The 27,093-nt window shown below is 43.1% G+C and overlaps 1 protein-coding gene across 2 annotated transcripts in view; it reads right to left on the reverse strand.

Annotated features, from left to right (window-relative positions):
* cdh24b (cadherin 24, type 2b) overlaps positions 1 to 27,093 on the reverse strand; it is a 162,907-nt gene that overhangs the window by 95,706 nt on the left and 40,108 nt on the right. For both annotated transcript variants that reach the window (XM_084912913.1, XM_084912914.1), the window contains exon 2: positions 11,667 to 13,477. In XM_084912913.1, the coding sequence (XP_084769039.1) occupies positions 11,667 to 13,175 (1,509 nt within the window). In that variant the 5' untranslated portion in view covers positions 13,176 to 13,477. The remainder of the gene's footprint in view (positions 1 to 11,666; positions 13,478 to 27,093) is intronic.

Here is a 27,093-nt window from a genome sequence, read left to right on the forward strand (position 1 = left end):
TATTATTCATCATTATTAGACTTTTCCTTTAGCACGATAAGCTCCTCAATGCATCTCGCCACTGTTGTCTTCCTCCGCAATACATTATTCAGGACAAATCTGTGCTTTTAGCCTCGGAGTATGCAAATCCCACTTTTGATTATCATAATCAGCTGATGTATGAGAGCGAGAGTGTGTGTATGTGAGTGTGTGTGGCGGCTAGTCAGATGATTGTTTGTGTTTTATTGCTTCAGTGCTCCACTCTAGTGTTGTATACTTCACATCATATTTTTTAGCCGAGGGAGACGAGCTTGGAAAAGGCCACTGGAGGCTTAACTCACTGCTGTACATTTAAAGGGCAAATCGCCCACATATATGCCACCGCGTGCCACTGCCAAGAGGAATGGCTTTTACCAACTTGGAACCAAGGAGTCTGCATGCATTTGTGTGTGCGTAAAGTGGGCAATAATGAAGGGAATTTTCAAGCTCTGTTTATCATCCTGTTTGTTGCAGTTACCTGTGTCGAGCTGAAAGGATTGCCTGAGGAATGGCTGACAACGTCTTACATGTCAATAAAGAATATATTACAAGAAAACTTGAATAAGTTGAATCATAGTTTTACTATATTGATAGCTCCCTGCGTTTTTCTCTGAGATACAGATGGTGTATCTACACCACGAGAATCAGGTGTTAGTCAAGTGTTAGTTTACTCAATATACATAGAAAGCATAATTTTTTTCAAGAATAATACATGATGTTCTCACAATTGCTCTTAAGATATACCAGTAACAGAAACAGGAGATACAATATAGCTTCTAAAGTGTATGTGTTGTTTGGGATGTAACCAGCTAGTTGACCAGTTAGATTAAAAGGTTTCCAGTTCAAAGGCGTACTGACATATTTTAAGACATCTAAGAAGTCAAATCACCAGTTAACCTAACCCCACTAACTGCATGTCTTTAGGGAAGACCTGGGGGAGAAAATGCCCGTTTGTTCAGGCTTGCTACTCAGGATGCATTAAAAAAAGTAACATGAGTGCCCCTGTGTGATTCTATCCTCATCTTCCCTCCTGTGCTGTTCTCATCTTCCTCCTCGTTCACCTCTGTTCCCCTCTCCCATCTGTGGCCAGCTCCAACCAGCTCCCTCTGCCCTCCCTCCCACGGCCTCCTGCGTATCTCACGCCGACCTTAATCTCATCTCCTGACGTGCCCTCGCCATGCACCCCCTCACCTTTGTAACCGAGCCTTTTGCCCGCCTCACAGCCTTTTCACACCAGCTGTGCGTCAATAAAGAGGAAGTATTCAAAGAAATGCACGTGGAGATCTGTTTTTTGTTTGATCACAAATCACATAATAAATACAGTTTTTATCATAAATTTTAGTTTTCAAGCCTTAAATTAACTGAATCTTAGTTTGTCTGTGTAGGTTCTCAGTCATTGAGGTCATGGTAATCTAAGAAAAGCGACCGAACGTCTTTAAGTTAACTTAAGGACGTTCGGTCGCTTTTCTTTCCAAACATGTTAGACAAATCTTAATTGCTATTAACTACAATTCTCTGTGTAGCTATAAGAAAATCTTGTTTTGAAGTCTCAAAGTTCAGCATTTCTGCCACTGCCATAATGTCTTTTGAAAGACATTAGGTCACAAGTGATGTGTGGATTCAACTAAATAAATGAAGTCACAATTGAACCATGCAGCAGAGAAACCACACCCCACAGTGTAACCTTTTTATGTTTTATGTTTTGCTCTAAAACTGACTATACTTTCCAAAAACAAGCATCATGCTGGAACTAGCAATTTAGACCATAAATTTATTAGGGGTGAGTTTACTGAGATGGAAAAATCAATTTCCCAGAATTTCTTGGGAATTTTTTTCTTGTTGTTTTTTGTCCAATGTTAGTCATTAAAGCTCATACATGTTTAACCTCCTAAGACCCGAACTATTCCACGGCATGCATTTTCAATTTCTCTTTGATATTTGGGCTGATTGGGGCCCGATGATTGTAAAAACAAAGAATTACCAGATTATTTTTTTACCTTATTTTTGTTTTTAAGAAAAATAAGAGCCACATATGAGGATATTTGTTTAGAATTTTGATAGAACAGTAGCAGTATAATGTCCTCGTAAGTGGATATCAGGCCCATGTAGGGCAAAATTGAGTATTTTGGTCTAGATAACCATGTGTTGTCCACATGTGTGGACGCCAGGTCCTAGGAGGTTAAAGCACTTTGAACTGGTTTGACTTTTCAGGCCCAGAAGCTGCTCCCATCTTCTTTATACAGTGTATATAAGTCTTAAACATATCATGGACCCACATTTTACAACTCTTACAGTCTATCTTCTTTACAGACCAACAGCGCTGCTTGAGTAGCTGTGGGCTTGTTTGGCACACGATAAAAGTGATTTATTTTCTTTTTAGGTCAACAAAACCTGACTGGAGTAGACTCGTGTGTGGCCAGTTACTGTAGAAATGAATGTCCTGATTGTGAGGAAACTTGTAAGACATTTTGGGGATGGCAGCTTTGCTGCTTTAACAGTAACGTGGCCATCTAGGCTAAGGAAGCTAAAATTCAGTGCTCATGCAACAACCTCATTTACAAACAGCATTAATGTTCACATGAATAGAGAAGTGCTTTTTTTAAATTTATGCTTTATGCTTTAATATTAGTAATGTGTTAATGTTACGGGTTTACAGGTGCAAAAATCAAATTTGAGCAGCCAACAGGTCCACAGCAGGATGACTTCTGTCACTATAACTACCTCCTGTTCTTTTCTCTCACTCAGTTTCTTTCAGTCATGTGTCGTCTCCTCTTCTTTAGCCTCCTCTGCCCTCCACTGTTGCCCATGCCCTCAGCTCTCTGACTCATGGGCTCCTTCAGGGCCACGGGGAGAAGTGGAGCGCACAGTCTAGGCCAAAGCATAAATATTAGCTCAAGGTCACGGTCACAGAGCTCACACTGGGCTATGCATAATCATGAATTCAGCTCCTGCACAGCCTTCTTCCCTTTATACTCCACCACTTAAACTCTCACTGTATTTCTCACCACTGACACGACTAACCTTGTAGGGTTAACCTCAGGTGATGGAGCATCCCCGGCTCTAATTTTTGCTTTATTTTAGGCCGTTACACTCCTTTACGGGTTGTTAAGGTTACACAAATGCTAGCCGATATTTCTGGGGTTACCTCCAAATGTATTTTTATATTAAGTTAAAAATGTTCTGGATGTATTCTAAAGGGGGCTCATACACTCCCTGAGATAAAATACTGCCATCTTCACATCCGGGAGAATGATGCTTTAAATTCAGATACTTGCTTTGCTGATTTGTTCGACATTATCCCGAGATGAAACAGGGGCTATAAAGGGAGCAGGGAGATTGGAAGTAAAAGAAGAGAACGGCGGGCTGTGTTTCCTTTGAATTCCATCTTTAATAGACTCCACAGCTTCTCCTCTTTTCTTCCTCTTCTTTCGCCTCGTAGCCTTGTTCCTTCCCTCCTCCTGTCTATTATTTTCTCTATGTGATCCTGCACCCACTCAGCACTGAGACACATTTAAATCTGGCCTCCACAGGGGCTTGCAATAAAATGGTATTTAACTGCATCCTCAATTCCCTCCTCTCTCTCTCCTGCTCTCTTGTATTTTCCTCGTTGTAAACCCTGCACGTCCCTGCACTGATGCCCTGCCTCTTTTCATAACCCTCTCCTCGTCTCCCCGGCCCGTCTTCCTTCCTCCGACTCGCTTCAGGCCTCGACGGGCTGCGAGGTCAGCTTCAGAGACGTGTGGTCCTTCCCTCTCCTCTCTTTTTCCTTTAACTGTCTCACACGTTCTTCCCATCTACCAATTGTCAGCCATTAACCTTTCCTCACTTTCCACCACTTACATTTTTCCCCTCCCTCCCTCTGCTCCATATATCCTCACGCCATTAACGCCGCCGTACATCCCCCTCTCTGTAGTCTCTCCTACTTTTCCCCTGCACATCATCCCCTCTTTGTCCTGCATGGTAATCTCGCTCTGCTCTCCCTCGTTGTCTCACCCTCCCCTCTTCCCTCCCTCCCTGCACTGTAGTCACTCTCTAATTGCTGTCTCACCCCTGCTGTGCTCGGACCCGGAGGCTAAATGATTTCTACAGGGAGAGTGGAAGCACAGGAAAACACCAAGTCCTTTTTTTAATAACTATTGATGAGTGTCTCGTCAGGAGGCATGTGTGTGTGTGTTTACAGTTACAATTGGCCCTCCTATTGGCACCATCACACGCTCTTCTCATCTTTTGTCTGCCTCTCCATGCCTCTTTCCTCTCTCATTCCTCCAGACTCATGAGAGAGCCTTTTATCTGCACACTTTTATTTATAACTTTGAAGCATGGCTCACGAGTTTTCTGTGTGATGTGTTTCTGCAGCGACGGAGTGTGTTTTACCTATTCTTGATACAAATGTGTATTTAGAATCTACAAGTGTGCGTGTGTTTGTCTATTCCACAACTTCTATGCATGTCAGGGATGGAACGAAGTGTCTGTTTACTGCAGAAGTAGTGAAGCTTTCACTTCAGGAACACATATCACATGTGCAGTAGAGTTCATTAAGTAGGACCCAGTTGTTGACATAAAGAGAAACTTTTGTTCGACTTTGATTTAACAAAAATCAACTACTGAAATCCAAAAGCAGAGAGACAGCAGAAGGAAAACAAGGAATACAAGCCACAACAACCTGACAAAAGACCAAGACTGACACACACACACACACAAAGTGAGGGATAACAAGGCACAGGTGAACTCATTTGAGACACGGAAAGAGAGGATTGAAGTAAAAACAGAAAACCACATGAGGAAGTAAACTTTAAAAAAAAGAAGCTAACACTAACAGAGATACCGAGAATAAACTCAGACAATGTGAAATGCAGAAAAAGAGAACACAGGAGGCACACGGAGAAGAAAGACGCATAGGAGGAGCAAAATAAGAACTGAGCTTTACGATAATAAGCAAGGATCAAAAACAGACGGTGGTGAAATGCAGGAATAGTACAGTGAGAAGTATTGCGTCACATATAAAATTACAGTTAAGATTCGAACATTTCAGGCCAAATTTGATCCAATGAAATGTTTCCCATGAGTCCACGCCTACGCTACTTGAATCTATTAGCAGTAAAATACATACTATCTATATATTTGTTTGCCTTGTGTTTGTATGTAGAGCCTGTGAGATACCCAGTAACTAAAGCTGTGAAATACACTGCTGAAAAAAGATGAAAGGAACACTTTTTAATCAGAGTGTAGCATCGACTCATTTAAACTTGTGAGATATTGATCTGGTCAGTTAAGTATCAGAGGGGGTTGTTAATCAGTTTCAGCTGCTTTGATGTTAATGAAATAACAACAGGTGCACTACTACACTACTGGTAGCATGAGGTGATACCCGGACCCTACAGAGGTTGCACAGGTAGCCCAACTCCTACAGGATGGCACATCAATACGTGCCATAGCCGGATGGTTTGCTGTGTCTCCCAGCACTGTCTCAGGAGCATGGAGATTTCCGGAGACAGGTAGTTACTCGAGGAATACTGGACAGGGCCGTAGAAGGTCCTTAACCAATCAGCAGGACAGGTATCTGCTCCTTTGTGCCTTTTGTGGCACTGCCAGAGCTACAAAATGACCTCCAGCAGATCACTGATGTGAATGTCTCTGACCAAGCAATCAGAAACAGACATCATGAGTGTGGCGTGATGATCCGACATCCTCTAGTGCGCCCTGTGCTCACTGCCCAGCACCGTGGTGCCAGATTAGGATTTGCCACAGAATACCAGAATTCTCAGCCCACCACTGGCAAACTGTGTTTTTCACAGATCAGAGCAGGTTCATGTGACAGATGTGAAAGGGTCTGGAGAAGCCAGGGAAAATGTTTTGCTGCCTGTTACTTTGTCCCTGGAGGGACACAAAGACCTCTGCAGGCTAGGCAACGGCAACCTGACTGCCATTAGGTATCAGAATGAGATGCATGACCCTACCCTGATGCAGTGAGTTCTGCGTTTTTGGTTCATGACAATGCCCGGCCTCATGTATGCCAGCAAATCCTGGAAGATGAAGGAACTCTTTTTTTTTCTTTTTTTTTTCTTTTTTTTATTTAGGACAGTGCATGTTAATGAACATAAATGTAAAAAAAAAAATAAAAAATTACATGAATGTAAACATACCAGATTATAGCCAAGGGCTAATTTCCATCTGTTGTTCTTAAGCATAAAAAATAGACATAATAATACATAAAAATTCATCATTCATTCATAATAAAAACTCCATCACCAAACTTACACATACACACCATTCTGTTCCCGAATAAAACATTAAAACTATACAACTCATACATGATCACACACTTGATTTGTCCATAACCAGTTTTTAACGTTTGCCTTAAACAAATTGAATGTAGAGCATTCTCTAATGGGTTGAGGAAGACTGTTCCACAGATGGCCTCCCTTGACAGAGAGGACGTTCTGCCCAAATGCTGTCCGTCTGTGGGGTATAAACAAGTCCCCTCGGATTGAAGCTCGAGTGGTCCTGTCTGAGCTTTCTTTATGCCAAATGAACTGCTTTAGTGGTGGTGGAGCAAGGGAGTGTAAGACTTTATATATTAAACACACTCTTTTAAGTTTCACTAAGTTATTGAAGTTCAGTAATTTATGTTTTTTTAACACATGACAGTGGTGGTGGGAAGTCGGTTTTTTGTCAAGTAGTTTTAAACTTCTTTTATAAATGTTTTCAATAGTTTTAAGTGTTGTTGGACAAGCAAGTGACCAGGACGTCAAACAATAGTCCATATGAGAGATGATCATTGAGTAAAAATAAGTTTTTGCAACATTAATATTTAAATTATTACGTATATGATTAAAATTTCGATTATTAAATTTAAGTACCTGGGACACTTTATTTATGTGACTCTTGAAGGATAATGTTGGGTCTAGAATGACCCCAAGATATTTAAATTCTGGAGCTAATTCAAGCTCTACTCCATCCAGGAATATATTTGACTGCTTCAAGTTTAAGGTCGTTTTGAAAAATACATACAGACAGTTTTTGAGGTGTTCAACATTAGGCATGAGTCCTCCAGCCAGCTATGCATTAATGCTAAAGCAGCTGTAAGATCTTTTGCCACCTGCTGGACACTATTTGCTTGCGTATATATAACTGCATCATCCGCATACATTTGAGTAAATATATTTGGACAGACTTCAGGTAAGTTATTGATAAAAAGAGAGAACAATAAGGGCCCAAGAACAGATCCTTGAGGAACCCCTGTATCACAGTCTAAATATGGAGATTTAACCCCATCCAACACCACACACTGTTTCCTGTGTGAGAGATATGAGGCAAACCACTGAAAAGCCTGACTGGAGATATTAAACTGAGTCAATCTGGACAACAATATCTGATGGTTTACAGAGTCGAAAGCCTTCTTCAGATCTAAAAATACAGCTCCGACACAGGGACTCTTGTCCAGCAAGCTCTTCAAGTTCTCCACTAACATACACAGGGCAGTATCTGTGGAGTGATGTGCCCGAAAGCCAAACTGCAATGGATGTAATGAGGGTTGGGTGTTTTCTAGGTGAGCAGTGAGGAGTTTAACCACCCACTTCTCAGCTATTTTAGATACGACCGGGAGTATGCTTATGGGGCGATAATTAGCAATGTCAGTCTTCACACCTGCTTTGAGAATTGGTGTAACTGCAGCAATTTTCCAATCTGTTGGAACAATGGAGTGTTTGAAAGACATTCAAAACATGAGTTGTTGGACATACAAGCAAATCCATATGTTCCTTTAGGAAGTTTGTGTTAATACCATATACATCAAGTGCTTTTGATTGTTTTAAACCTGTAATTAGTTTAGCAACTTCAGTGTCTGAAATATGAGTGATGGTGAACAAATTTTGACCAACATTTTCACATGATACCTCGACTGGCCCCTGGTTCGGTCCGCCTAACGCCACCAGGTTGCATCTCAGACTGTCTAGGAGCTCAGTGATGCCCTGATCCAGAACTGGGACAAGATCTCCTATGTCACCATCAGTTGTCTCGTCAAGGCCACACAAACCATTTTGAGTTGGTGCAATGCAATTTTGGTAAAATGGACTAAATTGCTTCATTTTTTCACTTGCATTCTTTTGTTTCTAACACATTACTTAGTCTATATCGGCATAGATATCCAGCATGATTGTTCTATGGAGAAATAAAGTGCTTTCAAAATGTTCCTTTCATTTTTTTGAGCAGTATAGTTTTATCATAAAAGAGAAATACTGCATGCAGCTGAATAAATGTACTTGTAGCTAATGAGGAACAAGCTTTGCAAGAGTGAAAATTAGAGAAAAAGCATGCATACTAAGAATTAACTTCGTGTGACAACCTCATTCTCACCATTGCATCACACCGAGGATTTCCTACAAGCGCTTCTCCAATATCTCGTGTGCGCATGTTGCATCCAGAGGCTCAGGTCTTATCATTAGCAGGACAGTCGGTAACTAACTGTTTTATTTATATATCTTAAGATGCCCCGAGGCAGGGGGAATCCTTTAAATGCACTTTGCAGAGCAATTTTTAGTAGTGAATGTTAATGATTCAATATAATGATGCCGCTAAGTATACACTACTGTGAGAAATGACTGGTATTGTTCAGCATGTCAGGAGCTAAAAGTATCTAATTACTATTTCACACTGATGCCTACATGTTATAGATTCCTGCCATGCCCTAGTGTGAGCGCCATGTATAGTACAGACAGCAATGTTAATTGCGTATTACCAGCATATTTCACTAACTATGAATTATGTATGCTCATGATGATGTAAATGATATGCTAATGAGGACGATAGCCTAGGTCCATTTCCTGTTGCGCTGGTGAATTATATATGCGCGTTCACCAACACACCAGGTCTCACATACGCTTACGCTGTTATCGGGGTGAAGACGGGGCAAGAAGGAATTTCCTAACAGAGAGGAAGAAGCTGCTGTATATGTCACGTTTTCCCCCCGCATGAGGTGTTAGGGAGTTTGCATTTCAGCAGCGAGAGAGTAAGGGGAGAAGAAAAGCTAATCAGAAAAGGGGCGGTTTTTTTTTTTTAATCCCAGCTCTGCTGAGGCGCCTTTTCTCCTCAAGAAAAATCTGTGTTTCTTTCACACAGCCTCTGCAATCACTTGAAACCCCATTACAGACCATGTGACAGCATCAATTAAATTCACAATTATCATGGGGCAGAGACACTCCACTGTGAGAAAATATAGTAACATGGCAGCGTCTGCAAGTGTGCACACGTGCTTTTGTGTGCCTGTGCATGCCCGTGTGTGTGTGTGCAGGGCTCTGCATGGGTGTAAGAGAGACATAAAGAGCGAAAGGGTGTTTGTAGAGAGCAGAAAACTGACTCAGACAGACCGCTGAAAACCTCTTGCCCTTTTAGGCAACTCTAGTGAACCTGAACAACTCTCCAAAAGCAATATGCTACAGTAAACAAAAACTTGCATCTCTGACAGTGCAGAGATATTTCAAGCAACAGCTGATGGATAGTGGAAGGCTCAGCGACTGCTTCATTTTATATTCTTTTTAGATTGATGAACAGATTAGCACTTTTTGTGACAGAGCTTCTGAAAGTTTGAAATCAGAGGAAGTGCTCATAAATGTCCTTTCAAAACTGCGCCCAACGCTGTGTCCACAGAGTTGCCCCCCCCCACCACCAATTCATTATCAGTTTAGCAGCAGGGCCTTTGTCTCCTATTGACATCACAGATTAGACTCTTGGCTCTAGTTTCCAGCTTTAGTAGAGATTTATTTGGAACAAACTGTCCAAGATCACACAAAAATCCAGTATGAATCAATGTCACAAGGCGTATTTTAAAGCAAGCCCGCAGAAAAACACCTTCTCATGACCACGATTTGCGTAAGTTGGTTTTAGGCGAGATGCGTTGTTTTGAAACAGAGGCAACAGTATTTGCAGCTGACTGAGCCTGATTTTGGACTGGGCTAGGTCTGGCAAGTGGAGCTGTTTTGGCCTGCACAGTCAATTTCTTCACACTTCTCCATTAAAACACAATCAGGCCCTCGATAGGGTAAAAAAAACACAAAAAAACCGCCGACAAGTGCGCATTGATCTCTCTACCTATAGAGCTGGCCTACAATTGGCCAGAGCGGCAGATTAAAAATTCATAAGCGTATTAAGATCTATAAGAGCATTATACATGTGTGCCGCCACTTGTCTCATACAGTAGGGAACTAATCATACGCATCTCTAACCCAGTACACACACACACAAATACACACACAAATACACAGTCACAATAGTGTTCTGGGTGTACTCCAAGTGTCAGCACTATCATATGGGCATGTGTGTGTGTGTGTGTGTGTGTGTGGGGCCTGGCGTTGTTCCCTCCTTGAGTGCCATACAATGTGCTGGCATAAATACCTGCTTGACACAGCAGATTGGCACTAATGGCTTTACACGCAGTGCCATCTGTAAGCTGGACCGTTGGCTCTTACATCTTCTCCAGTGCTTCCCAGCATTCCACTCAGACCTTCATCAGTCACAGCACAAAGCAAAAAGAGCCACATTAAATATTAGCTAAACATCAGGGAGGCTTGTGCACAAAGCCCGCGAGGTCCTGCCCATCTGCCTGCACCTGGATATTAAAACCTAAAGATCCAATGTGATTTGGGTCTTTTCAGTCCAACGCACCTCCCACTGAGCTGAACTTGAAGCGCTCACACACACAAACACGCACACCGGTTTCTCACAGCCTGCAGCAGTCACACGGGGATCATTACTATTCATTTGCTCAGCAAACTGGCCACACAGGCTTATAAATTAGCTCATCTACCGCAGCTGGGTACTGAGACAGTTGGCGCATGCTGAGGACTGAGAGCGCAGCCATTACAGTGCAGGGCTCTGAGACGCCTTCTGTCCACTCGACGTGACCTCTTCCACGCTCGTCTGCTCACTCTTTAAAAAAAGGGAGAGGGGAGGTGTGTCTGTGTGTGTGTACTGGGCAAGACACGGTCAGTCAGTGATCTAAATAAATTGCAGACCTGAGCAATAGGACTATGGCCCCGCATGTGTTGAGCTGAGGGCGAATGCGGTGATAAATCCTGTCAAAGCAAGTATAAATCAGTCTGAATGAAATAGCATTAGGAGGATCTTGCAGGCCTGAGACCAAGAGCGAGGATAGCTGACAGGACTGACCTACAGGGAAATGAGGGAACACTCGGACTACTCTCTTGCTCTCTGCCTTCCGGGGAGGATCAATGGTGGAAGGAAAAAGTAAAGCTATTAATTCTCCTGGATATGTCAATTCCCATTGGCTGCTGTAGATTGGTTGTGATCATGACGAGCCCCCTGGGCTCACGGGATCGGGGGCTTTTGTTGCACCGCGGTACTTCATAGATTCATTGGCGTTTTTACAGCTACCTGGAAGGTACCATATTGGAGGAAAGTAAATCAATTCCAATTGCGAGATTATAACGATGCACAAAAAAAAAAAAAAACTTGGAGCGTGACTATGGGGCTAAAGTATGCTAATGATTTCTTGTACGAGATGTGTAACTGAAACGAGGACCTTGGGTTAAATAAGCCATGTAAGAGACTTGTAACAGTGTCTTAAATATCCATAAAACATTCATAAAACAGTTCACAGCCCTTGTAAATGATGAATGAAGTTTTTTCCTTACCCGGCCGATGAGCACAGGTTCCGGCCCGGCGTATTCTTCAATCACAAAAAACTGGTTCCAGATCCAGCTCCTCCTGCTGCGAGACCGTGACCCCTTCACCTCCATGCGATCGCGTTCCTCCTCTTCCACCTCTGACTCTGCTTCTTCAAATACGAGGCCCTTTGCGTTTTTGGGATCCGCGCCGTGCATCTTGGCGTCTTCCCCGACGCGGCTCCATTCGTGAGCAGGGTGGAGCCTCAGGACATGACTGCTGTTGACAAGTTTGTTGTCTTCATCTGCGGAGTACTGAGCTGTGCTGAGATCTGTTTGAGCAGTGTGAGCTGACTCTGTTAATGGGTCTCCACGGGACTCTGCTGCTCTGTTCCCCGGTCTCACTCCCAGGGGTTGCATTGTCAGCACAGACGGAGGAGACTCATTTGTTTCAGAGGGAACGTACAGCGGGAGATGTTTTGTCGATGTGAATGGCCGTTCTGTTTGGCTGATCATTACTTCCTTCTCAGGGCTCAAACTGACCTCGCTGCGAGGTGTTGACAGGAAACGAGCAAAGTGTTTGCTCTTGCTATCGCTGCTATCTGAACCCTGTTTTCCCAAGTTGTCCTGCCCTTTACTTAAAGCTGGCTTGACTTCACTTAGCGGATTAATACGAGTGTCAGGGCCCCGGTCCCGATTAAGATCTGTAGTGGCGACTGGGCTGGCATAAGGAAATGCAGTCTGATTATCATATCCCACATGAGACTGAGTGACAGCTATATCTTGTCTCGGCACTTTCTGAGGCTCTAGCTGTCCGTGATTAACGTCAATCAAATCTCGCTTCCTGCTCCGACTGCCCTTGCTCGGAAAGCTCAGGCTGGGAACGCTCTGCATTTGGGAATTGACAATCCTAACCAGGTTGTCTTTTGAGAGCAGCTTCAGCACCCCGTAACTGCCAGTGAGGTTCAGCTTTCGGCTCGAGTCTATGCTGAAACCTTTCCCTGGCACGCCCGTAGTATGGACGCTGAAATCAGGCCTGCCTTTGGACCTGGAGCCAGATTTAAACTTGGTTTTATTAGAGTGAAGATCTGGCTTATGATGAACTGTGAAAGTTTTCTCTGACCTCCCTGTTTTGGAAGAGTCAGCATTCTTGGTGTTGTTTTTGACTTTCTTCCCATCCTGGGTAAACTCTTTGCTAGCGGCCAATGTGCGCGGGGCCACAGAATCAACCTCGCGCTTGGGCTTGAAAGTTTGTCTCTCCTTATTAGCTACAGATGGGGAAGGATGATTCTGCAACATCTTGGAGTAAGAAAAAGATCCGGTGTCGCTCGCCTGCTCGTGGCTAATCAGGTTTCGAAGAGTAACCACGGGCATTGCATTCGAATCCACGTTCGCGTCCATAGAACGGCTCTCCCCCAGCTTCACCACGTGCGATCCGCCCACTCCTCTCCTCCGTAAAATTTTACTGGCTGAGGCACCTCTTGCAAGCCCCTCCCACAGACACAAGGACACCAAGAAGAGAAAATTTCTCGTAATCATCTTGTCTTGTGGTGAGATGTCCTAATTGGAGACAGGTTTGCTTTGAGGCAGGCCTTGTTTTCCGGTTGTCTTCATTCTCTCCTCTCCTTTCCCTCTCCTCATGCCTTCCTCTCACTCTCCCATTATATGCCCTTCACACCGAGCTGGAGGGCAGGTGTCAGTCACTCCTCCTCTCCTTTTTGTTTTTTTTTCCAGCTGCCTGATATCTCCCTCTATCTCACCAAGTTTCTCTCCGCTGCTTTTTTTCCCTCCACTCCTCTCGTCAAGTGTCTCATTCAGTTTCCCGCCGAGGGTTGAACACCCTGAGAGAAAAGATAAAGATAATTAAGTTAAAACTTTAATCATTGCACTGTGTTAATTAAAAGTGGAGAGGCACAGACAGGTAGAAGAAGTCACTGACAGGCAGGACAGACCTTTTAACAGTGCAGCAATCACAGTTTCACAAAAGCCTTTTTTAGGGCAAGAACGCAATTCAATTTATAGCTTCATAATCACTGAAATGTTTTTACGCGAGACAGACAGAGACAAAGCTATCACCGCGGTATTGTATATGGAAAGGTGATAGAGTAACTCTTATTAGATATTGCTCTGAGCATTTATTAATGGGAACAACTGTCAAGGATTTCAGATTGCAGTGGAAGGAGACCAGCTATGACATGAAGTTAGATTCATGTTATATTAAAGTGTGATTAATTACCCCGATTGATACTGTCTTTTGATCAGTCAGTTAACATTTCAATTCAGATGCAAGCCATAGACGTGGATGCACTTTGTTGCATGTCGGGGCCCGAGCGATCTAAAAGGTTGGTAAACATCTGAATCTCAGCATGTCTCTCAAGCACTCAAGCCTCAAATGGAAATCCTACGCCAAATCAAAATGTCAGATATCAATCAGTGTGCTTGTTTAAAGATAAGAGCAGGAGCCCTTCAGTAGTGTTTCAGTAACATCAGCCTACGCATCTGACAAGTCAATAATGTGACTATTTCCCAGATTGCATTAACATAAAAACCTTTTTATTGCTACTACGCGTGCAGAGGCAGACGAGCATGTGTACAGTGTAATTCAACTCCAAATGCCAGTGATTCGCTAAAACACTTTCAAGATGTTGGAGAAATCGCGTGAGATAGAACAACGGTCAAAACCAAAGCAGCGGGGAGCGATGTAACATTTTAGTTGCTGGTATGCCGCTCTGACACAGCAATTCAGTCGTGTCAATTCAATAGGCATCTTTGATTAATAAATCCCATAGACTGTAGATAAAAGATCAGCACAGTTGTGTCACTTTAGCATTATTATTGTTTTTTTGTTTTTTTGTTTTGTTTTGTTTTGTTTTGTGTGTGTGTGTGTGTGGGGGGGGTATTAGTTATTAGCCAATGTTAGGAAGATTAGCAAGTTGGATCCATAGATCCATATTTGATTCACACAAACACATACAAATGATTAAAACACTTGTAAATATTCGACTTTCTCTAACCAATAATTGGAGCTAAAACTATCACTTTATAACTGGATCAATTATACATTAACAATAACAGACAAAAAGGCATAAACAGAGCGAATTGGTCCAACTCGGACATTAAAGACAGGGCTACAAAGACCAAGACTGCATTAAAAAATGGACATTTAAACATGTGAGTCTATGGGGACACCCCACGTGGACATCATGGCCACATTTCACAGCTTCTTGGTAAAATTCTCACATCTTTCAAACACTTGATCCCAAGTTCTTAACATCATCCTCGAGGTCATTTTCTTTCTTCGGGATCATGGAAGACAAACTACAACAATTTTAAATCATGAATAGTAATCTCAGTAAACACGGAACAGACTGTGGAAAGCGTGTCCTTTTCAGTGATGTTGTCCTGTGGGCTAATCCAGCAAATGCTACAAAACTGCATTTAAAGTTTACACATGCTGTGTATGCTGTGTGTTGTGGATTAAGCAGTGGCAGTTTCCTCTTGCCCTGTGCAGTGTGGTGTGGTGTGTCTGCGTGTATGACACTTGCTCCGCTGTGGCACAGACAGACCCTGTCAGCACATTCACTGGGGCATGACTGAAGTTGGGATGTTCCTCTTGGAATAGTTTTCACCCTTTTCCTCTCTCATCTTCCTCTCAGCTTCCTGTCTCCCAGCACTCTCTTTCTCTAAGTAAACCTTTTTGATGAACTGTAGAGAGCACCCTCCCCCCCCACCACCCACCCAGTCCTCTGCTTTTTTCCCACCTCTCCCACTCACCACCTGTCTCTTCTACGGCCTATCTATCTGTAAATCTCCCTCTATCCACTCTCTTAACCTGCTATTGTTTTAGTATCCCGTCCTCTCCTCGCTCCCTTCCATCATCTCCTCCTCTCTCTCATTTGTGTCAATCACAGTGCTGTCACTGTGTCCCTCACCCTCACTGCACTCAGGCTTCAATCATTCAGCCAATCTCATTCTTGGGCCTTGCAACATTGGAAGTGACAGGTGTCTCGCCGGATACCATGTTGATGACAGGCTACAACACCGTAATTGTGCATATAAATCCTGTCAACAAATTATCAAATGCAGCGAATAATATACATCCCGCACTTACACAAAGTAGCTGCAAAGTGCTGGGGAGATTTTTACAGAATAATTCATATATAAAGCGCTCGTTACCAAGGATGCGAGGCCGGGTATGGCCGAGCGTTATCTCAAATATACAGCATGAGGAGGTGATCAGGGGTGAATTCAATGACAGAGCTCCGCTTCTCCCGGAGGAACTTATCAGCTGGGAGTTTGATGGCCAGGCAATCATTGCCACGGGCACCTTGTTAACAAGCCCGGGGCAGGTGGCGGGATGTGGGGCAGAATATCAACATGGCGCTCGCGAGCTGAGCACAAATTTAAAACATTTTTGCGTGGGAGGTTCTGTCAATGTGACATTTTCCTTTGAAGCACCACTTTTATTCTTTGATTCTTTTATCTTTTTACAGCATTTTCAAAAGGAGAGAATTCCCCCAGAACCGAGTCGACGCACTGATATAATGTATTGATCTATGTCACAGCCTTTCACATTGTGCTGAGCACCTTGGGGAGAGCTTCTGTTATGCCATTAACCTGGGTGTATCAGCCTGTGCAGCTGTAAGTAAGGATAATTGGGTGCTCCAGTTTGAATCACAAGGGAGCTCATATTTCCTCATTAGAGTTTTATAATGTAATATGGCGAAACTGCTGTTTTCATCCTTGTGAAACCAGCATGGATCAGGACGGGGATCTCAACCATAGCCTCTACTAGGATTTCAGGAGTAAATAAGGATGATAAGGTCATACTGCTCTCTGCTTCAGGGAGCTCTGGCTTCCTAATTAGAGTTTTAGAAAATATATAGTTGAGGTACATTCTCAGAGTTTTCAACTGTACTGTATTCCTGCAGCAAGTTTCTCAGTGAACTGATTAATTGAGGCCATAAATATCTTAATTATTTTCCCTCTACTGGTCCCAGCCCACCTAAAACTCCAATGATCTTTTAGTTCGTTAGTATTGGAGGCAGATTCTTGCCATCGATTGCAAGCTGTCACCAACTTAACAAGACTGAAAATTTTAATTACAATTCCCCCTCTTGCTTTCTGTCTATCCTCTTTTTCTCCCAGTAGCCCCTGGAGAGGTAGAACACCACCACAGGAGCAACACGGTCATCCAAGCCTTCTCCACAAACATGAGCAAACCCAGACATGCCAAGCCCCGTTGACTAAACATTCTTTTTAAAAAACGTACTCATTTACATGCACGCACAAACCTCACAAAGCCTTATTCATCCACGCTGAATTCTCCCTGAAAACACAGTATATATATCTGGGCAAGTGTGAAAAATAAAGAAAGCTCTGGGGACTCCCTGTCTGGACACAGTAAAGTCAAAGAGAAGAAAGGGAGCGCACTTTCACCAGGAGGGAAGAGAAAAAGCACCCATCCCCAAAAGAATTATGCATAGAGTAACAAAGGCTAACTCTAGGGGGAGGAGGGCAAAAATGAAGGAAAAATAGGAATGTTTGGTGGAATGGTGGAGCGCGTGTAAGCATCTGCGTGAGAAGAGGATGCGAGGTGCTGATGGGTGGCTGCTGCAGGGAAGCGGGGCCCTCCTTGGAAGACCAACCAGGTAGTTTTGAAGTGCAAAGCGCCATAAAGCAGCTCCGTCCTTGCCTTGAGCTTTGGCAGATAAAAGCAGACCTGTCAGAGTGTGAGGAGGTGAAGAGCAACAGAAGCTTTCATCTGTTAATGTATGAATATCTTTTTCGCTTGTGTCCCCAGCCTTGTCTCTATCGCACCCTTACTGATATACTGACAGCAGGTGCTAACCTCTCATGGGGGGGTGTACAGCACGAGCCTACGGACACAAAAACGCTCCAGAGGCTATTTTATGGAGTGCAAAGAGGGAAACAAGTGCAAGGCAAACAATGTGACAACCCTATTTTTTTTTTTGTTTTCTTTTTTGTTCCTTTTTTTGCAATAAAAAGCAATGCTATGAATTTACAGTTTTGCATGGCTTCAAGAGCTGTGAAATTCAGTCCACTTAGGGGTGGCTGTTTGCCTGTTGGTGAGATTAAGACTAAAAATACTCAGTATAAGAGAGCAGCAGCAGGGGTTTTTGGATTTGCTAGGCTTTCAGCTAGATCAATGGGGTTACAATGAAAGGCAAGAGTCAGAGCTTGTAGAACATAAAGCAAGAATGCGGCTATTTAAAATACAGAACATGCAGCGAAAACAGCAAACACGAGACGTGAGCGTTCGCTCGTGTTGAATTATCTTTACAATAATGCACAGAAACGTTTGGAAGCAGCTTCTCATAAATCCATCTGTGATTCGTGCTTAGTAACTGGGTCCACTTGTCACCTTGACACTTTGTATGTCGCTGTTCTCGCTTGCACACACTTGTTCCCTGAGAAGGCAAATACGAAAAGCACAATTCTAACCTGTAATCCAGGAGCGGTGTGCATATTCAAACCAAATACTGTATTTGCACAGTGTACCAATTCAGGAGGTGGAGAACACAAAAAGAAATTTGTGTTCTCAGGAGGTAGAGAAACTCCACCCCCGCCCCACCTCCAAAAAAAAATTAAAGATCCAAACTGCTGCTGCATTACAGGTAAGTATTGTACTGCAGTCTTGTGCTGAGAAGGAGCTGACATTAAGAGCACTGAGGTCAGCTACCACCTAAATCCAAGCTGCTGAATGCCTGCCCTATTATGACACAAGAGTAAAAAGCCAGTTACACCAGCCCAGCATCCTATTTGGTCATTTAGCAAAACGCAGCTGGAAGTCCGTTTTGTAATTGTGTTTTGTGTAAGAATGCAACTTAAAAGCTGCCCCTTTTTCTCAAGTAATATTTTTCCACACGCTCCACATAGAGTGGGGGAAATAATTATTTGATCTCCTGCTGAAGTTTCCTCACTTACAAAGAAATGAACCATCTCTAATTTTTTATGGTTGTTTTCTTTTAATGGAGACAGACTGAATAACAACCAAAAACATAGAAAAAAAACATATTACATAAAAGTTATGAATTGATTTACATGTGGTGAAATTAATATTTGTTCCTCTACAGCCCAGCCAGAACTCTGGCTCCCACAGATTGGCTGTCAATCAATCAATCAATCAATCAATCAATCAATCAATTACAGATAATCCTGATCTCAACATCTTATGCGTATAAAGCACACGTCCACAGAATCAGATTTGTCCATACTAATCTGTACACCACCATGGCAAGACTAAAGAGCTGCCAAAGGACATCCGGGAAAAGATTGTACCTGCACGAGGCTGGAATGGACTACACGAGGATTCCCGATATATAAAATGGCCAAATAGCTGCCTGTTGTCTGGTGCTCCATGTGGATCAGGTCAGAACTACACAAGAGGAACTTGTTTCTTCAGAGAAAACAGTTGAGACCACAGTCACCAAGAACACCATTGGTAACACCCTACACTGTAAGGCAGGGGTGGGGAACTCCAGGCCTCAAGGGCTGGTGTCCTGCAGGTTTTAGATCTCACCCTGGGTCAGCATTCATTACCAGGCCTCTGGAGAACTTCAAGACACATTGAGGAGGTCATTTAGCCATTTGAATCAGCTGTGTTGGATCAAGAACACATCTAAAACCTGCAGGACACCAGCCCTCGAGGCCTGGAGTTACCCGCCCCTGCTGTAAGGGGTTGAAATCTTGCGGTGCCCAGAAGGTCCCCCGTGTCAAGGACATCCATGTATCGGCTCGTCTTAAGTTCGCCACTGAACATGTAAATGATCCACAGAAGGCTCGGGAGAAAGTGCTGTGGGCAGATGAAATTAAAATTGTTTTCTTTGGCAGCGATGTGGCCCGCTGTGTTTGGAGGAAGAGAAAAGTTGAGTATGACCTAAAGAAGGACAGAGGTGGAAACATTATTCTTTGTGGCACAGGGTACAGGAAATCTTTGGACCTCCATCTTTCAGACAGAACACTGAAGGATTGTGGATGGATCTTCCAGCATGACAATGACCCAAAACATACCGCCAAGTCAGGAAAGGAATGGCCAAAGAAGAAGCACATTAAAGTCATGGAGTCTGTCTCCAGACCTCAGTCCTATAGAAAATCTGTGGAGGGATCTGAAGCTTTGAGTTGTCAAAGGATTTAGAGTAAAGAGAAGTGGGCTAAAATCCCTCCTGAGATGTGTGCAAACTTGGTGACCAATTACAAGAAACATCTTACTGCTGTGCTTGCCAACAAGGGTTGAAAAATAGTGCCAAAGTAAATGTTATACCCACATCAGGCAACTTTCTCTAGCTGCCCTGGAAGTCTTTTTTTCTCCATCAGATCACAGTGATGTTGGCTTAGGGAAACACCACTGTTGTTTCAGAAGTGGGAGTTTTGCTGTTTTGCTGGAATAAGTTTGATTTTAAGCCCCCACACATGAACTGTAAAGCAATTTTACTCCAAACTGCAACTTTCATCATTACCGCACAAGTATTTCATATATAATTAATCATTGCAAAAATAGCAGCTGCAAAATGATCTTTCATGCTCTGTGGAACCAAAAACATGGAAGTGAGAGGAATCCAGGGTAAGCTTTAGCAACTTTAATAGGATTGTATGGAGCAGCATCTTTAGACATATATTATTCAATTTTCATCCTTTACATCTGCATTTAATTTAGCTATACAACAGTTAAGGCAGCCGGCATCTGGGTGCGAATATTCAATATTCTCTACACAAATACTACAACCAGTTTCAATTTAGAGATGTAAATATTTACATGGGTACAAACAGATCCAGCTCTACTGAGCACAGCAAATGTGAGGCCCGCTGCTGCTATTGCTGCTGCTGCTTTATCTTAAGCTACAGTATATAAACTGTGAGAGGTGCAATAAAGATCAAATAAATCTTGACAGGAGACAGTCCAGAGAATCACAGTGCCAGGAGACGTGCCAGTAGGGTCATGACAGGGACAACATTTGTGGCCTATATTTTACTGCTTTGGCAATGGTTCAAGTAGTTCTAAGTCTGATTTGTCTGGCCATAAGGTAAAGTGCTGGCTAAGAGCTTGTGGATATACCAACAGTGACAGCACTGACCCACTGAAGGACTCTGATTTACTGCTAAATTCTGCTCACCGTTCAGGCCTTTTAAAACTATAAATTATGCATAAAAAGCAGACTGTGTGCATTATTGCTAAAAAGGCCAAAATTAATACTGTGCCAAATGCTTTATTTTATTCGCGTCTCTCCCAGCTCTTTGAAAAACGTCCCCACCTATCCATTCCATACCCCCACACCACACCCCACCCAACCCCACCACTCTATGGTCTTAATGCAGACATACTTGTGACTGTCATGTCTAGATTCTGCATGTGCATACTACTGCATACTTCCTAATGCTTCCTCTGTGTGTGTGTGCATGTTAGGTGTTTTATAATACATCTAAAGTTAGCTGGTTAAAGTTAGTTAGTGACAATTATTTTCTGGCTTATGAATTAGCACCAAAGTAAAACCTTAGCTAACATATTCAGCTCTTGTCAGGGTGGCTGATACTGCTGTCCGCATCATATGGCTGCAACAAATTATTATTGTGTCACTGGACTATAACAGCATCTGACATCTACCTTTAGGCCTTTCTGCTGTTTCGCTGCTGAGTAGTTGAAGGTGCAGATCAGCTCCAATGATCTTCATACACAAAGGTCAGGGGATGTTTTGGGTTTGTGTGTGTGTGTCAGGCAGCTCATCTGACTCCAGCCAATCTCTCTTTAGGTTGGTGCTCTGTCTGCGTTTTCTGAATGGTGAGTCATCAGCTGCCAAAGCAGTTACCAAAATTACACCTGATGCCTATCAGCCCTGTCTCTCTTCCTCTTCTGCCTGACTGCATGCGCAACATCAAAAAGCTATCTGATCCTTTCAACACACTGGCACTGACATTTCAGCAGAAGTCCTCGGGAATTGCAGATGGACTTTGTCTCCCCAAAGTTGCGTGCATGTGCAAACAGTATGTGCATTAAGATGTGTGTGTGTGTGTGTGTGTGAGAATTTTGAAAAAAGCGACACGTTTGCAGGCTTTTAGAGAAAAAGGTGGATGAAGATTACCCACTAAAAGAGCTGATTTGCATTGACTCTGTTTATTCCCACCTGTCATCTTTGTGAGCTGCAGAGCATGATAGCTTAGGTTAATAAAGGTAGTCATCATTAGAAACGTAGCTGCTTCACTGCAAAGTGCTTGAAGACGTTTACAGCCAGGTTTCATATCTTTTTCTCATTCCGTCTGCCGTTCGCCTTTCAAGGGTGTTCCTTTCAGAAGGCTTAGAGGTTGGACAAGGCAGCGTAGAGGACACGGTAAGGTGGGAGAGCGTCGTTTCAGAGATTAATAAGCACAACACGTGCAAGGTTGTCTGTGATTATATGTGATGCATTGGAAAGGTGATGGCACATTTTAGAAGAGCACCAAGGCTACCGACCAATGAGGCGAGTGAATAATGACACTCCATCTTCCACCTTAATCGGCACAAATCTCTTTTCAGCTTACAGTTAAAGATCGTTTTCATGTTTATCTCCCACCCAGGCGGGGAGAGAGTGAAAAGAGGAAAGATCGAGCAGCCTTACTTTTAATGTCCCTCTGATGCAATCAATAAGCTTCTGCTGCGCACTGAAAATTTTTTCTTTGAGTGTGTTCTCCACAGGTGTTCAGGGTTTTGGCTTCCACTAATATTCTCTGGTGGGGCTTGCTGGAGAAACGGGTGTGTAATATTTTGATGATGAAAGAGTGTTTGTTCAGTTTGTAATGGCACCTCTGGGATGATTCTCAATCAAAGAACATGTTTGCTTTAGATTTTGTGTTAATGCCTACATGCTGTGGGGTTTTTGGGGGGAAGGCGGTATAGTTCTGAAATTTATACTTTGACTGACTACAAATGAATATCTGTTTGCAGCTGCAAATATGTAAAAAGTCTAGAGCCACAGTAATTCCGTGCTTAAGGCATCACAACGCTTTAGTGCTTATTAGCTTGTCAACCAGTGTCTGAAAGCACCCACACTTTTTAACACTGAAATTTTGGGTGGGTTGCAAATGATATTTTTTTTTGTTTGCAAACTGACAAAAACGTCCCTTTCATGTAGCACATATTTGTTACTTAGCACTTAACACTAAGTATAGCTGACACTAATAGGAATAATTATTTCTGCAGGTTTAGTCATGGACAGATTAGAATTTCCACTAAATTCTATGTGCAGAACATAAATGTCAATGCCAAATTTGAAAGCAGTTCATTCAATAGAGGGTAAATATGTCAACCTGCAGCTGGTAATATAGTAAATTCTACCATATCATAAAAATATGTCGATATTGCTGCAGCCTTTGTTATTATGTTATAGTTACATCAGTCGCATTTGAGCAGGCTGTGGTTGCACGCACGCTCACTATCTCTGGCAGATTGTAATGTGGAGCCAATTTGGAAAGAGCCACAAACACTGCACAAAATGTGATCGTGAAATCATCATCTATCAGTGACCTGGAAAAGAAATCACATTTATTAAATTATTTATAAAAAATTAACTTATGGTAAATCGATCAGTTTAAAGAACCAGAAGTTTGGGCCCAGAAATCCAAGAATACACTGAAAGCTCGAGTGTTCCCAAAGGATAAACCATCAGATGAAACTCAGTGGGGAAATCACTAGGACAGGTGTTCTGCTCCAAAAGTCAGTGCACGTCATGCAAGTCAATGGTTCATTCTCAGGAGGCAATGTATGTCTATTCCAATTTTCATGCTTATTCATCAGTTACTTGTCGAAATACGTTATTGTGGAGGCAAACATACAGACTACACCCCTCGAGAAGTGACTGACAGCAGCAGTGACCTCCAGTAGGGGAACTGGGGACAACTTGAGATATCTCAAATGTGTTTTGATGCATTTACTGTGACTGAAATGTGAGTCCCAAATAGCCGAGATGTAATGACACTGCTGCCTGTGACTGCCACATCCAACTATAATTTTTACGGATATCCCTGGTTCCAACTTTAAGACCCTGGAAGCACCTGTCCCGGATTGACCGCTTTACCAAATCAACAACACAACGTGGTACTAATCTTTCTGATATCTATTCAGCACCGACTTGTATCTGCATTTTGTCAGAACCATCTATCCCAAGGATGTTGTTGTGTCCTGCTCCCTTATCGTAGCCTGCTGCATTCACGCCTCGGCTCCGCTGGTTGAACAGGCCTGGAAGCTTGTTCTGTCACAGCTTCTAATCCTCCCTCGTTGAAGTCAATAAGTCCCAGCCTCATTAGCATATATCTCCCTCCCCTCCTCTCCGTGTATGACTTTCATGCTCCCTAGGTCTTTTCCTGCTTTGCCACTGTAACTGATGGTATATTTTTGTAATTCTAATGACATCGGGCCAATCTCAGATTCATTTCGCTTTTGTCGCTCTCCATTTGGGTCAGTTCGCTGTTGTGTTTACTTTCGAGCGGCTCGGGGAGACAAAGCAGATTGCGACGCGTTTAAGTCGGTATCTCTGGCAGGTTATAATGCGGGGCCACCTTGGGTGAGGATCGGATAAAGGATGTGAAAATTAAAACTGCAGAGTGCTTTGTGCAGCAAGATGTTGCACAGCATCCAGCGAAGCATCAGCGATGCGGCGGTTGTTTCGCTCTCCTGCGAGGCAGTCGTCAGCCTCTGCTATGTGGGCACACTAACCCCTTTTTACTTTCCAATATTTGTGGCAGCATTGTATTTATTGGGACCTTTCTCTGTGCTAGTTCAAAGAAGTACAACAAGGCTGTGGGTGTATGTTGAGGGAAGATTTCCAAGCTGCGTTTGCCCGTTTCAGTGGTGTGTAGCAGGGCGATGGAGGAGATCAAAGTTTGGCAGAGTTGTATTTTCAGGGCGATTTTTTCCCTGCGGGGCGCATTCATGCTGTGTAATGTTTGGAATGATGTTCTGGCATCATTCCAGCACAGCAACTATAAATTCTGTTTAAGATGTGAGGGGCAGATCTCTCTCAAACACACACGAGACACATGCAAGGAAAAAATATTTTCTCAAATGCATAAGATCGCCTCCTACCAATCCCAGCTTCAAAGAGGAACAAAGCTATGAGCCTTTTGTCACATTCCAAGGTCACTTCTGCCTCAGGATAGGTGCAGTAACGATCCCACCTCCAGTGCGTGAGGGCACAGAGGTGAGAATCAAGGTCACTCCTAAGCTGTTCCCTGGAAATCCCACAGTGCATCAAGGATGCTCAATCAGTCCCCAGAGATAGCAGCCATCAGGCAGCAAAGATCGCAGGGGAGGAAGGAGCCTCATGGCCCTCCTCCGCCCTCTGCTTTTGTTTCTAATATGAAGCAAGGATAGGAGGGCCTACTGCATTTAGAAAAGCCTTGTGTTTCTTCCATAAAACCGCATCTATGGCCGTGGAGAAGCTTACACTGTAATCCTGCATGACGGATTGAGTCTGCCACTGCAGCACTCTCCCTCTCTTTTCCCCTCTCTTTCCTTGCTTCCTCATTTCCTACAGAAAACTTCTGTGGCAGCAGGCATGTGTTCCAGCATGAGGACACACACATTTGTCAACCACAACATAAGATATATACACACACACACACATTTATATATATGCGCGTGCGTGCATGTGTGCAAGCACATATACATCCACGCACCTGTGTCTACCCGTGTGTTATGCATTCGCCCCATCACCCCTTTCCTCCTGAAAACATGCATGGCAGCCTATAGCTGTTCAAATTTTTGCACCAACAGTCAAGAGAGAGAATAAATAGATGTCAGTGGCAGGGAATGGAAAATAGGCTTCCTTTTTTGCAAGTAAAAGAGAACAGAGTGTAAAAGATACCGCCACACAGACCGGCTCAGTACAGGAGAATGAATCCCAATGGGAAGACTCAGTGAACGTGAATGCTGGAGAGGTATATAGATGACCTGGATTTTGCATCTACACTCCCTTGACATGAATTAGAACACACTCCTAGAAACGGACTCGGCTATAAAGACATTTATAATATCAGGGATCACGACTGTTAGGACCCCTCTGAGCCTGATTTGCTTCTGTCTTTATCTATCGGTTCTCTTGTCACTCTGGCTTTTTGTCTTTCTCTCTTCCCCAGCTCATTCATTTTGTATGTTGTTTTTTTACCTCTTATTATGTTTCATAATCTCCCCGTCTCACACACTCTTTTTCTGTCGCTCTCTCTCTCTTTGGGTATTAGGCATTCAAAGATCTTTCTGTGGCATGTGGTAGAAGTTATCACCCCATCTTTCTCCCTACCTCACTCTATCTCTCTAATCTTCCTTAATCTTCCAGCCCAGAGTGAAGTGAGAATTAGTTTCTCACTCTCCCTCATCAATCTCTTGCACCTCCCTCTTCTTCAGCTTCCACCTCCTTTCTCTCTTATTTCTCTCTTTCTTTGTCTCTCTCCTTCTCTCCTCCCAGACTCTCCTCTGGATCATCCTCACCAGCTGCTTTCTTAATCCTCCTTGCTCAGTTTGTCTCCCTTCTTTTGCCTCATCTCTCCTCTTATTCTGCTTCATGTCATCAACAGAACTGCAGAGGTCATTTCTGCTTTGCCCTCACAGCTCTCCCTCCATCTCCTTCTCTTTCCATTTCCACCTCTCACACTCAGATATTTTTTTCTCGCTCTCTCTTCAAAGGGCTCTTGGGACTTTTGCATTCAACCCAGCCTGTTAACCCTGAGCAGTGTCCTTACCTGCTCGCCGCACTCCGTGGGTACAAACTCACCATAACACTTCCTGTCTGACACATCAAAACACTTCAAGAAATCAGTAAGCACATTAAAAAAAGAAACACAGCCTCATGAAAGGATTACACCTAAATGTGCATTTTTGCACCTTGTTTTTCAAAAGCAGTTTTCAAATTTTCAAATTTCAATTTCAAATTTTTTAGTTTGCGATTTGATGACTTTTGCCAGTTGTACTGGATTACACTCATTCTCCCTCTCTGCCCTTCAGGGTTCTGAAAGCACTTATCACAACCATCAACAGAATCAAAAGTGTAGACTGTTGGCTGGCCACAGCACCACAGAGAGGAATTAATAAATTGAAAAGCCACAGTGGAAACCCTAACCTCTGACTCAACACCTTGAAAATACATAAAGAAAATAATAAAATAATGTTATTTTCATCTCAGCTTCTTTTGGTCAAATGCAGCACAAAAGCATGTTATGATAGGAAATATATTATGTTCAAGGTGGTGTGTTTGTATGTGTTTGTGTGTGTGTGTGTGTGTGTGTGGGGGGGGGGGGGGGGGGGTGCACTTGTCTTGTCCAATGCACACCTGATGGTTATTTTCAACTTTAAAACCCCAGCGTAGCATTTGAGTTAAAAGCACAGGATGAGCTGAGGAGAAGCACAGCAACAAACGCAATGCATGAGCAACCAGCAGTATAATTAGGTGCACTTTTAAAAATCCAAATATGTTCC

The sequence above is a fragment of the Perissodus microlepis genome, chromosome 18, assembly GCF_051167445.1.
Source record: "Perissodus microlepis isolate ML-2025 ecotype Zambia chromosome 18, ASM5116744v1, whole genome shotgun sequence".
Taxonomy (NCBI): Eukaryota; Metazoa; Chordata; class Actinopteri; order Cichliformes; family Cichlidae; genus Perissodus; species Perissodus microlepis.